Source organism: Callorhinchus milii, unplaced genomic scaffold, assembly GCF_018977255.1.
Source record: "Callorhinchus milii isolate IMCB2004 unplaced genomic scaffold, IMCB_Cmil_1.0 Scaffold1, whole genome shotgun sequence".
NCBI lineage: Eukaryota > Metazoa > Chordata > Chondrichthyes > Chimaeriformes > Callorhinchidae > Callorhinchus > Callorhinchus milii.
Genome location: NW_024704742.1, coordinates 8,139,655 through 8,152,422, shown reverse-complemented (window position 1 = coordinate 8,152,422; position 12,768 = coordinate 8,139,655). Strand labels below are relative to the sequence as shown.

Here is a 12,768-nt window from a genome sequence, read left to right as displayed (position 1 = left end):
CACTCCCTTTGCTACCAGCGGGTTTCTTGCTGAAATATACAAGAGATCTATAGTTGTTAGCAGAAGAGGATGTTTTCTCTTCCCCTCCTCCCCTGTTAGATTGTGGAAAATTTATTTAGGGGGAAGAATAATGAATTACACAAAAGTATTTTGTGGCATAATTAAGGAAAATTTGCTGGCACTAACATTGTAAATGTGGTACAGTGGAGTCCTGTAGCTCAGTGGTTACAGCACTTGCCTCGCAAGCGAGAGATCTGGATTTGATTCCCAGCAGGTCAGGGTGAAACCTTGGGCAAGTTTCCTTACTCCACACGCCTGAAAATAATCCCTCAAGAAAAAAAAACAACAATAAATTGGTCACTTCAATCCACGACTGTTTGTGGGACACTGCTGTGCGCAATTGGCTGCCGCGTTTCGCCTACAAATCGACAGTCAATCACTTTACAGTATATTCTGTGAAGCGCTTTGAGACGTCTAGAAGACGTGAAAAGCGCTATATCAAATGCAAGGATTATTATACATATTACATATTATTATAAATGAATAAGTTATTTTTTTCAATAAAGTATTCCCTATTTGTATGAAACTGCAGACCGCATTGCACACAAACTATTATTTCCTTGCATCAAATCAATATAAGAAACGAAACAGAAAATACTACAGATGCTGGAATTCTGAAAACAAAAACAGAAGTCGCTGGGAACATAGATGCTGCCTGACCTGCTGAGTTTTCCCAACGACTTCTGTTTTATTTTCAATATAATAAGTGTTGCTTGCCAAGTTAATTTTAGTCAGAGTTAAAATTAACTTGCCAAGTTAATTTTAGTCAGCGTCTATCTTATACTAATAAAGGAGAAATGTCTGTCTGTGTCTGTCTAACCGATTGACTTAGAGACATGATTTATACCTCATCGGAAAGGTCTTGCTTGGGGAGTGTCATGGGCATATTTGTTTTCTGGGATCTCCTATCGTGACTTAAACAAGCTCATTACACATGTATGGACTCCATCCAAGAGTCCTCCCAACCAGGAGTCCTCCCAACCAGGAGTTCTTTCACTGAGTCTTCCCACTGAGTCCTCCCAACAGGAGTCCTCCCAAAAGGATATGTGCGCAAATATGTGAACAAGGGATGCTAACAAGTTCAATAGCACATTTTCTTAATCTTAAGAGATAAAGATGCCTAAGAAGCCTTTCAAGGACAAATAAAAATGACAGATGAAAGAGAGAAGGACGATTAAATTAAACTGATTGCAAGCATAGCTGTAACGGGTACAGCTAATCCATTATAAGACCTCAATGGGAAAAAAATGAAATGGAAAGCAAAGTAATAATATTCCAAGGTAATACCAAGCTTGTGGTTTAAAAGGCTGTGGATTGTGTCAGGAAGGAAAGATTAGGGAGGTAAGGTGTCATACTAATAAATGACAATTTTGTGTTAAATAACAGTTTTGATGAGCTTGTAAATCCAGCAATTGAACTGTTTTCATTAAATATTGTCTGTTCTGGTGTAGTGTGAGTTGATCATTTCAGTGAGTCTTGAGATAAGGTAATAATAATAATAATCCTTGCGTTTGATATAGTACCTTATCACGTCTTCGAGACGTCTCAAATCGCTTCACAGAATATACTGTAAAATGAATTGACTGTATATTTTGGGGCAAAACACGGCAACCAATTGCATACAGCAGTGTCCCAAAAACACTTGTAGATTGAGTGACTAAATTATTTCAAAATTGATTTTGAAGGAAAATAGTACAATAATAACTTTTATGCACAAACTTCTCTTTCCATTCCACGAACTGATAGCCAATATGAAATGGGCTGCTAACTTGATGGAAACTGTATTAATTTTATTTATCTGCTTTTTCAAAGATCCCTTTGATCCGTTTGGTACGGCATCTCCAACAACAGACCCAAGCCAGTCTGAGACTGATCTGTTTGGAAACTTCCTTGATCCCAGCACTACAACTTTACCGTCTACAAATAATGTCCCTGCTCCATCCTCCAGCTCCAGTTTCTTTAATCTAGGTAAGAGGTCTGATAATACAGTATTCCATTCCCAGATCAATAATAATATAGTGAATTGTAGCAAATTTAATCCACCCACAATTTTCCTGTCTATTCCTGAAGGTGGTGACTCAAGGTTAGGGTACAGTACAAAAATACATTAGTACAGCACCTTTCACATCGGGATATCTTCCCTTGGGATGCCAAAGGTGCATAAAACGACTATGAAGCAGCCCCCATTTTCTTTTTGAACAATGCCATTAGATTGTTATGTCCACCTAAAGAAAAGACAGGACCTTGTTGTAACATCTCATCCAAAGGATAGCGCCTCCAATACTGCAGCAGCGCTTTGCATTTGAGTGTCAGCTGAGACTATGAGTTCACAACCTTCTGACTCGGAGGCAAGAGTACTGCCAACAGAGCCAAAAATTTGGAGACATTTGTGTGACTCTTGTAAGCCAAAGAAAATTGTTCAATCAGTTTGTTTTTACTGTCTTCCATCATTTGGCCTTTGTGTTTCTAAGAAAGAGATTGTGCTGTAAGTATTTGAAATACGGAAACGTAACAAAATGTATTTATCTCAAGGTAACGTGCCACCTGAGTCATCCAAGGTGTCGTCTTCTGCCAGTCAGCCTGACCTGATGAGTTCCTGGGACACATGGGCTTCCAACAACAACACAATGCCGCCACAGAGCAACAAGCCTTCGTTTGGAGCTACAGCCCAAAGTAACACATTTCATACTTTGAAGAAAGATTTTCAATTAGATTTGAAAGATAGAAATAGAAAGATTTCTTGTCCTTTGGGTGAATTTTGCTATAGTTTAAAACAAAAACAATCCAAGACGTGGGATTGATTATTAGTGGCAACAGTAGATGGCTTGGGTAGAAGGATTATGACATTTCCAACCAGATTGCTGGATTGTTCATCTCAGTAAGGATGCAAATTTAGTTTGAATCAATTAAATTTTGTCACAGACTGAGCTGTTCAGAACTTAGAACCTAGCTTTGCATCGATGTGAAGTACTTGATGTATGGAACAGGCTCCCTAGGGAAATGGTGGAAGCAGAAAGTCTATTCTTTCAAGAACAAATTAGATAGATTTCTGTTAAAAATTCATTTTTCGGGATACAATATATAGTTTGGGACACAAAATGTCAAAGCAACTACCAGGATGGTGAAAGGAGAACTGGGTGGACCGTGGTCTTCTTCCATCTAGCAAATTCTTATGTTCTTTGAAAAAATTCAACCTGTTACCATAAAAATGCATGCAATTCTTTTTGCCGTGCATTCCTCCTTGTAGTATTAGATGTGCGCCTATTTTTTCTAGGTGCAAAGTAGAAAGACCAGAAAACTAATGTGACTTTCACCCATGTGTGATGAATCATTGGTAAAAACAGTACACTTATGAATGTGCACAAAATATACCGATACATCATGCCTGTTATTTGCAGGCCTATTCACGTTACTTCTGTATGTATCTATGCATAATTAACAGTGGTAGCTCTATATTATAATACAATTATTCATTAGAGGATTTTGTACCTGTGACTGATTTAAAATACCATTCTATTAGCTATAGAATGCCTTTTAGGTTTGTTTTTAAAATGTTTCTGGAAGGAGATTTGTTCTGGTTTGGGATTTGTGGGACAATGTAATCTAGTTGCACCTTTCGGCTTATTTTGTAACCTAGCTGCTGGTCCTCAAACCATTTGTGGTTGTTCCTAATGTAGGTTCTACATTTCCTTCAAGTGGACCAGCAACCAGTGCTGCCACCAGTACTTCATCAGCTACACCCAAGCCTCAGAGCTTTGACCCATTTGCTGATCTTGGTAACCTTGGTTCCAATTTACCAGGTAATGTTCGGGATTTGTTGACAGAGGTTGAGCGTTGCGCCTCATAGTCTAGTTAATGCCTTGAATTTGCTTGTCAGAACTTTTTACGCAACCTGCCTAATTCTGATTTTTAAATTTGTAATGCCACATCTTTGTAGTCAGTGCTTAAAACTTGAAGATCTTGAATCAATTTGCTGCGTTTTTTTCATTATTAAACGTTTTACTGTTCGGCTCACTACGAGTAATGTAAGAAGATTAATGTTCTATTCCAGATAAGCAAACCAATAATATAAGAAAATGTACTGATGTACTGAATGAAGTTCAGGTTGTAAGAACTTAATGTAGCAGATGTATTTCTCATACAACCACCACCTTTTCGATGCTAAAAGATGATACATTCTCAGAATGGTTTAGGGAGAGCCTTTGAATATCTTCTGAAAGTGACTGAACCATCTTGCATCAAATTCAGACAAGTTCAAATTCAGTGTTTATTCATCAATTAGGTGATTTGCAAACCGCTCTTCTGTTGACAATTACAAATCCTGCCCCTTTAAGAAAATATTTCTCTTGAGAGACAGACACTAGCTTTCTTATTTGGACTCAAGATTTTTCAGAAAACTGACAAATCAGGTCACCGATCTAACCAGGGATCAAGATGAAATTTTAACAACACAAAATAGAATCTTTTAAGTTATTTTATTCCCGATTTGCAATTCAAGTTGTTAAACACATAACAGCATATTAAGTCTAAGGGCTGAAAGTTAAAACAAAGAAGCTAAGAACTTTAGTTCCTGAATTAGTGCTTTACATTTTTTTTGGTCAGCCGGGTGTCTGACACATGCGGAAACCCATCACCGTACTTAAGAGTATCCAAACCAAGCTGAGATTTCCATGCATCCCATCTACACATGGAAATCCCAGAGGTGGATTGTTGTAATGGAATACGCACTCTCTCCCTGGAGGGACACATCCTGATTACCTGATTCTGGAAAGTATTCAAAGTGTTCAATAATGCTGGATGCTCAGCAATTTAACCTGCTATATTTTTATCTCCTATCTGTTTAGCATTAAGATGACAAGACAGAGGCTTTTTGGTTCACCTCTTAGAAGCCTTTGTAATTTGTTATCTTGACCAAAATTAACCTGCCTATACAGCTTAAATTTCGCCCACAAAATGTACAGTCAATTCATTTTACAGTATGTTCTGTGAAATGCTTTGAGACATCTCAAAGACGTGATTAGGCGCTGTATCAAACGCAAGCATTGTGATTGAATCGAACTTTTTAATAACCACCGATTTGAATGGTTTTTTTTCTTACAGTGGCAATCGTGCCTCTGAAACAGAAATTTGTGGGTTTGAGCCCTATGTCGGGACTTGAACTCATATTTTGGACTCCAGTGCATGACTGGGGAGGTGCTGCATTGTCAGAAATATCATCCTTTGGATGCTTAAGACATGGTTTTGTTGTCTGGACCATGATATTATTTAAAAATGTATTGTCAATAATCCTCTAGATTCTTTGGTTTTCAACATTTGTTTGTTTGCAATAAAAAGGCCACTGTACATGACTATGCTTTTGAGATAATTCAACATTCTTCTGGCCTCACTGGGAAAAAACATTGTCTTGAAGGTAAAGTGGGAGCTGAAGTGACCTTCACAATCGGCAATTCAGTAAAGTGTTAATTTAGCCCTTAACACTGCTCACCTCAGTACCTTCTCCAGCTGCTTTCCCCGACTAGCTTTACCTTTTTGCGAATAACAAGAACATTCAAACACAAATGATTAAACACAGTTAGCTCACATTACCTGACCTGCTTCGTGTTCCCAGCGACGTGTGTTTTTATTATAGCTAATAACATCACTCCTGACTGTGCTTCTCGTTCCAGGCTCTATGAGTGGGGGATTCCCAGCTGGCGGATTCACTCAGAAACCTGCCCAAGCACCTTTGAGCAGCGGGTCATGGCAAGCAGGCAGACCTCTGGCCAGTAACACTGCAAGGCAGCAATCAAAACCACAGCAGCCCAAACCCATGGCCCAGGGCAAACCAAATTACAATGTTGCTTTCAGTGTGATAGGAAGTCGCGAGGAGAGAGGAATCCGTGGACCTGGATTTGGTAATCTTTCCTTTTTTTTTATATATTGTGTGTTTTTTTTTAAAGTAAATGATTTAATGCTGTGCAATCACGTGGTGTAAAGGACGTTTGCACTCTGGGTTCCTGCCAGTCATTACATTCAGTTTTTGCTTCTTCCAGGGCCAAAGCCAAAGGTTTCAATGAATGACTTTCAGGACCTGTTGTCTGACCAGGGGTTTTCCAGTACAATGGACAAGAAAGGACCGAAGACTATTGCAGAAATGCGTAGAGAAGAACTGACTAAGGAGATGGATCCCTTGAAACTAAAGGTTTGCCTAATTGATGCATTTATATCTAATTATTTTATTTTGTACTTTGCAGCTCTTGCAGAAAGCATCTAATTTGAGTTTCCCCAGAGAGGTTAGAGAACTTGGATTATTCTCCTTGGAGTGGAGAAGGTTAAACTTAAGAGGAGACTTAATAGAAGTTTTCAAAATTATAAGGGGATTCGATAGGGTGAACAAGGAGAAACTATTCCCACTGGCGGGTGGGTCCGTAACCCGAGGGCATCGATTTAAAATAGTTGTTAAAAGAAACAGAGGGGAGGTGAGGAGAAATGTTTTCACACAGCAAGTTGTTTGGATCTGGAATGCATTGGCTGAAAGGGCGGTGGAAGCCGATTTGATAACAACTTTTAAGAGAGAAGTAGATAATTATTTGGGGAGGACAAGTTTGCAGGTCTATGGGGAGAGAGCGGGGAAGTGGGATTGATTTGGATAACTGTTTTCAAAGAGCCGCCACAGACACGATGGCCCAAATGGTCTCCTTCTGTGCTCTATTATTCTATGATTCTACGTGTAATCCCTATAATTGAAATAAACCCGAAATGTTGACCTAGGTTTCTGTTTTAGATAAACTTTAATCTGTACCTTTGACTTTCTTCTTGGGCAGACAGCTCTCTGTTACGATTCTGATCCAAGGCTCCAGTCTGTTTGGCTGCTAGATCCCTCATTTTCCTTGCCTGATCTTTTTATTGACAAACTTCTGCCACAACATCTTAATTTCTGCACTTTACTCTTTGCTCTATTTCTCTCTGAACACTCCAGTCCAACACCAAAATTGCCACCAAACCTTTCGACTAAGTTGGGTAGTGTCTGCTTTTGGGTACGTAACTAAAGACAAACTGTTTCACCCTTGTTTCTATTTTCCCCTTGAATCTTGCCTTGTCTGTTCCAATCTCACTATTCCCTAAGCTTGCACTATCTGCCAGTAGCTCCTCCTCAAGACTGACAAAGGGAACAGTTTGGACAAATGTGTTGTGTCAGCTTACTCTGCCCCACCAGACTCATTTTCACTTTTCGACCTCGTTCTACCTTGTCCACCGAATTCTGGCCGTCTATTTTTTCTATATCAGCACTCGAGCAGTCTGTAGTATTCATTAGCACCTTAACTGAGCTCGTCCTTCCCTTATAGGTGCCTGTTGACCTACTGTGTATCTTAAGCATTTATGTTTTTATTTCAACGTTTTCCCTTATTTTGAGGTTCACTTGCACGAATCCAATTAATGGGACAGCTGTAGCTTCATTGCTCAACTCACAAACGTTTGTCTTGGGTTAGGTTCTATAAGATATGATAACATTGAAAATAAATATTTTGCAAGATGCTGATGTCTTTGGTCACAGGTTATTGAAGTTATAACTACCAAGTGTTATTTTTCCTGAACAGATCTTGGATTGGATTGAAGGGAAAGAGAGAAATATAAGGGCTTTGCTGTCAACTCTGCACACAGTTCTGTGGGAAGGTGAAACCAAATGGAAACCTGTTGGCATGGCAGACATAGTTCAGCCAGATCAAGTGAAGAAGTCCTATAGGAAAGCAGTACTGGTGGTTCATCCAGACAAGGTAAAGTTAAAAACAATCCTTTGATAATAATAATAATCCTTGCATTTGATACAGTGCCTATTAATGTCTTCAAGACGTCTCAAAGCGCTTCACAGATATACTGTAAAGTCAATTGACTATATTTTATGGGCGAAACGCACATATTTGTTATACAAATATTGTTATAAACATTTCTGCCGTAAGTGTAGAAATAGGGAAAATCGGTTATTTGCAAACTTCCAAAAACCAATGCCTTATTTCAAAAGAATTTTAAACTAAAATGTAAAAGCATAATTAAATCCTACTCATTGTTACACTCAAAACAAACCTGAAAAACTGAGATTTGGAGTTGGTTTAGAAATCCTCAAACAAGTTTTTTTATCATAATAATAATCCTTGCATTTGATATAGCACCATATCACGTCGTTGAGACATCTCAAAGCGCTTCACAAAATAGATTGTAAAGTGTGTATTTTGTGGACAATAGTGGCAGCCAGATCCCCGCAGCAAGTTTAAAGGGCACGTCATTTTTATATTTGAAATTTTAATGCAGAAATAATTAAACACTCTCTTAGAAGCGGGTATTAAAACTCGTTTTTTTCTCTCCTTCACATTAAGGCAACGGGACAGTCCTATGAACAACATGCCAAAATGATCTTCATGGAGTTGAATGATGCTTGGTCAGAATTTGAAAACCAGGGGTCGAAGGCCCTCTTCTGAAATCCTTGGCCGACAGATACGATGATTGGTGCTCGTTCAAGTGTTCCATTGCGAATCTGTTTTTCATCTTCCTGAATAACAACTGCAAAACATTCAGCTGTCTTAAAAACACGACACAGCATATCTGTAGTTTTAAAATGATAGGAGTTTTCCCCCCTCCCCTTGACTGATGCCTCTTTCTGCATTGTTAAGACAATCGTTTTGTGCTGCAGGGTGATTGATGCCTGTGCTTTGATGCCTGTGTTCGGGGCCACATTTTTACCATTAAAATGAGTACAAAATGTTTTGCTTTTGAAGACTTAAGGTTTGGTAGCTCATTCTGCATTGTGACTGTCAAAAACATAGTACATGCTTGTGAGAAGTCTTCAGAGAAAGAATGAAAGGATATGAAGACCATCTGAACAATGTGCCAGGAGCTGTAGACTTAAATTTGGGTAAAGAAAGTGACACGGTCGTCTTTTTCAAGTTTAAGATGATGCATTCCTGTCGGTATGCCGACCTATCTTGTGTAGCCTATGTTCTCTGGTGTATTTTGCCTGTACCTTTATCATGCTGCCTTTTGTCCATTTTATTTAATTTTCCCATGGCCTACTAAAAAGATTACCGTAGTGCAAAAATGTTCATCTTGTTAGCCTTCTCAGACTATAATTTATATCTTTCTGACTGTAGAAATTTCTGTCAAAAAAAACTTATTTCTTAAATCTTCATGTTGGTTTCTTTAATAATGTAAATTTTGCTGTTCCTGAGTGTGTGTATATTCATTGTGAATCGAGATGTTGAGACATTTGTGACTTTCTTTTTGCTGCAGATTTCAGTGACCAGAGAGCAAAAGTAGACCCTATTCAGGTGGTTGCAGAATGCCAGTGCAGTGCTATGTTTTTAGCATATTATCTGTATCGGTGACCAAGTGAAACCTCGCTCTAAACTTTCAACAAAAAATACTTTGTATTAACTTAGTTAATTCTCAGTTGTCTTTTTTCAAGTACGATTGTGGGTCACAATCAAGCACTTCAGTTAATTGTACACGTGTACTATTTTCACACAGATGAAGTTAGAGAGATCAAGTACCTGATTGAGACCCACTTCCTTTTGGTCCGTGGACCCTTTTGTTTCTATCATTTAGTCAGGAGTTAACTGAACTGATTTCTGTTTTGAAGGAAGAATTTATTTTGAAAAATGAATGCATAAAATGGGAGAATACTTTGAATTGGATTAATTCTGCTGTCACACTGCCTTTCAGTGTAAAAACAGGTTTAGGTTATAATCCCAAATCAATCTGCAGTATTTTATACTGTACAGGTGTACAGTTCAGTGGATTTAATGTGTGTGTTGACTTGTGTACTGTGAAAAGTAATTCTGGTTGTTAGTTGATTGGTGGATCGCTTTTCCGGGCGTGATAATCCCTTCAATAAATAAATAAATAATAATAATTTGGTCACTCAATCCATGACTGTTTGGGGGACACTGCTGCGGCACTTGGCTGCCGCGTTTCGCCCACAAAATATACAGTCAATTCACTTGACAGTGTATCCTGCGAAGCGCTTTGAGACGTCTTGAAGACGTGGTAAGGTGCTGTATCAAATGCAAAGACTTATTATTATAATGCAATAAAAATCAGCAGTGTCAGATCGCAGCCTTCCCCAGAGATGCTGCTGATTTACAATTAAATGGAAGTCAAGTTTGTGAATCTGAATCATCATAGTTTACATTTCCAAGAAGATGGAATTCTATTGCCGTAATATTATTCGAAGGACAAGAATTATTTTCCTGACTTCTAGCTAATGAAAAATGATTTCTCTCTCTTTCACCAAATCTCTCTCTCTCCATCTCTCTGTATAACAGTCCCTGTCTCACTCTTTCTCTATATCTCTCTCTCTCTCTCTCTCTCTCTCCCAGTTTCTCTATATACATCTCTGTCTCTCTCCCTCTCAGTCTCGCTCTCTCCCTCTATCAAACCCAGTTTCCTCTCACTTGCGAGGCGAGTGGTCTCACCACTACGTTACAGGAATCCACAAATGACATGACAAACACGACTAAATATTTTGTAATCCAAATGTCTGGTATGTGGTTGTATATTGCTTCCTGCTAGCCATCAGCATTTTTTAAAACATCCTTTTCTTCTGTTAACTGTGCTTTTCTGCCTCTGGTGTCATCCATCAGTCAAGAGAGTGGAATCCAATAGGTCATATTTCTGCACAGATGTTATCGTTACTGCACCGTTCATAGGTTAGGTCGTCTGGGTGACTTGTCTTTTTGAGTATAGTTCCACGCGGTGTTTGTTCAGCAGTCTGGCAACACTGTCCCACAGAGGCTCTGACTTTCAAGCTCTCATCCTAGATTTATCTAGAGGAAATGAGCTATAGACAGAGTTGAAAGACATATCAAAGCAGAGCTTTGGATGCTGTAAACACTGATAATTTATACTGTGCTGTTCAGTCCATTAGAAGAAACGATGCATTCCGAGTGAGAATATTTTTGTCTTAAATTGTTACAAGCAGATCATTTCCATGTAACTGCTTGAAAATTACGAAGAACAAAGATGATGACTATGTGGCTACTGACTTGGTTTCCCAACCGAGCTGTATTTGTGTGGTTTATGCATTCACTGTTGAATTTGAAGCAAGTACTCTGACCACATCCTTGGTATTTATTTGACAGGCTAGCACTAAAATGCTTGCTGGGAGAGTACGCGAAGACAGAGGATCTCAATTTTTGTGTATTTGTATATGTTGGCGGGTAATTGTTCAATGAAGGATGCATTCTGTATTTTTTTCCCCAGGACTTGTAGTTTAAATAGCGAGCATTGTATAGTAGGAACTTTTGTATCAGTACATGGGACACTCCTAAATGAGAGCCATACCTATGGCAAGTGATAAATGGGGCATTGTAGTCATTCATGGCAATAGCAGAAGTTCCAAGTGAAAAATAAGGTATGTTTGCACTTCTGTTTACTTTAACTTATGGAAAATAATGATTTGGTATGCACAATTATTTTAAATCTAATATAGGCATCTTAATCTGTGTGATTCTTCTGGGATATATTGAAGGGACTTGGAGAAAATGGTCTTATTTTGGCCAACTATCAGAAAATGTTATAAAAAGTTTCTTTTTTTAATATGGAAATATTGTAATATCTGGATTGTATAACAACTTATATGTATATAGAGCAAGCTATTCAAACCTCAGACAATGTAAACTGGGATTGATGTAATAAACCCGTTAAGAGACTTCAAATCAATCATGTAATGCTCTTTCTTGAAATAAGTGTCTTATCTGTGAACTGCATTTATCGCTAATAAAAGCAAAACTTGATTCACTCTCGTGCATGGAATGGTTTCCTTCGCAGCCTGTCTGTCATATTCTATATATGAATAAGATTCAGTATGACAGTAAATTTTATTTTACAAAATTCACTGGATACTTGCGCGACTGTTTTTTGTTCATACTCGCAGGGCGATTTTTTTGATGGATATGATTAGTTCTGGTGATGATTTACTTTAAATATAGTATTCTCATTTTGAGTAATAGCTTTGTGTTAGTCCCTGTTGCACAATGTATTCAAGTATTTTACACAAACTCTTTGGTAAATTACTTTATATACCAAGTGCTCTGGGACCCGAACCTGTGTGAGGGGGTGCTTTATAAATACAAGTTGTTGTTTGCACACTCTTCACTCTTCTTCACAAATTTGAAGAATTGCTCTTCAGTAAAAATCATTCATTTCAAGCGATGCACAACAAACAATAAATGAATACCAACTATGATCCAACCAGAGAATTTTAATGTACATTGCAGTGATCTTTCGCATCTAGAAAGAACTTTTATAGTAAACCATTCCTGCATTGATATAGCACCTTGTCACATTGTTGAGACGTCTCAAAGCGCTGCACAGGATGCATTGTGAAGTTTAGTGACTATTTGTGGATTTGTGGGTGAACATAGCAGTTCATTTGTTCATAACAATGTTCCACCACCAGCCATGAAGTGAATGATTGATTTTATATGGAGGATTGTTAGCCAGGACGCTGGAAGAAATGCCCTTCTCTTTTTGAATTGTGCCATGTGACCTCTAATATCCCCTGAACAGGCAGACAGGAAATAATAATAATAATCATCCTTGCATTTGATATGGTGCTTTATTACATCGTTGAGTTATTTAAAGCTCTTTGTGGAATATATTGTGAAGTGAATTGACAGGACATTTTGTGGGAGAATCGCAGCAACCAATTGCTCACAGCAGTGTCCCACAAAAAGT

At 38.3% G+C, this 12,768-nt stretch overlaps 1 protein-coding gene across 1 annotated transcript in view; it reads left to right on the top strand.

The window, feature by feature from the left end:
- Positions 1-11,829, top strand: part of gak (cyclin G associated kinase) — a 64,406-nt gene extending 52,577 nt beyond the window's left edge. Inside the window, exons 22-28 of the mRNA XM_042336725.1 lie at positions 1,873-2,028; positions 2,593-2,733; positions 3,738-3,860; positions 5,727-5,954; positions 6,093-6,241; positions 7,638-7,814; positions 8,412-11,829. Coding sequence (XP_042192659.1) covers positions 1,873-2,028; positions 2,593-2,733; positions 3,738-3,860; positions 5,727-5,954; positions 6,093-6,241; positions 7,638-7,814; positions 8,412-8,513 — 1,076 coding nt within the window. The 3' untranslated portion in view covers positions 8,514-11,829. The remainder of the gene's footprint in view (positions 1-1,872; positions 2,029-2,592; positions 2,734-3,737; positions 3,861-5,726; positions 5,955-6,092; positions 6,242-7,637; positions 7,815-8,411) is intronic.
- Positions 11,830-12,768: the final 939 nt, after the last annotated feature.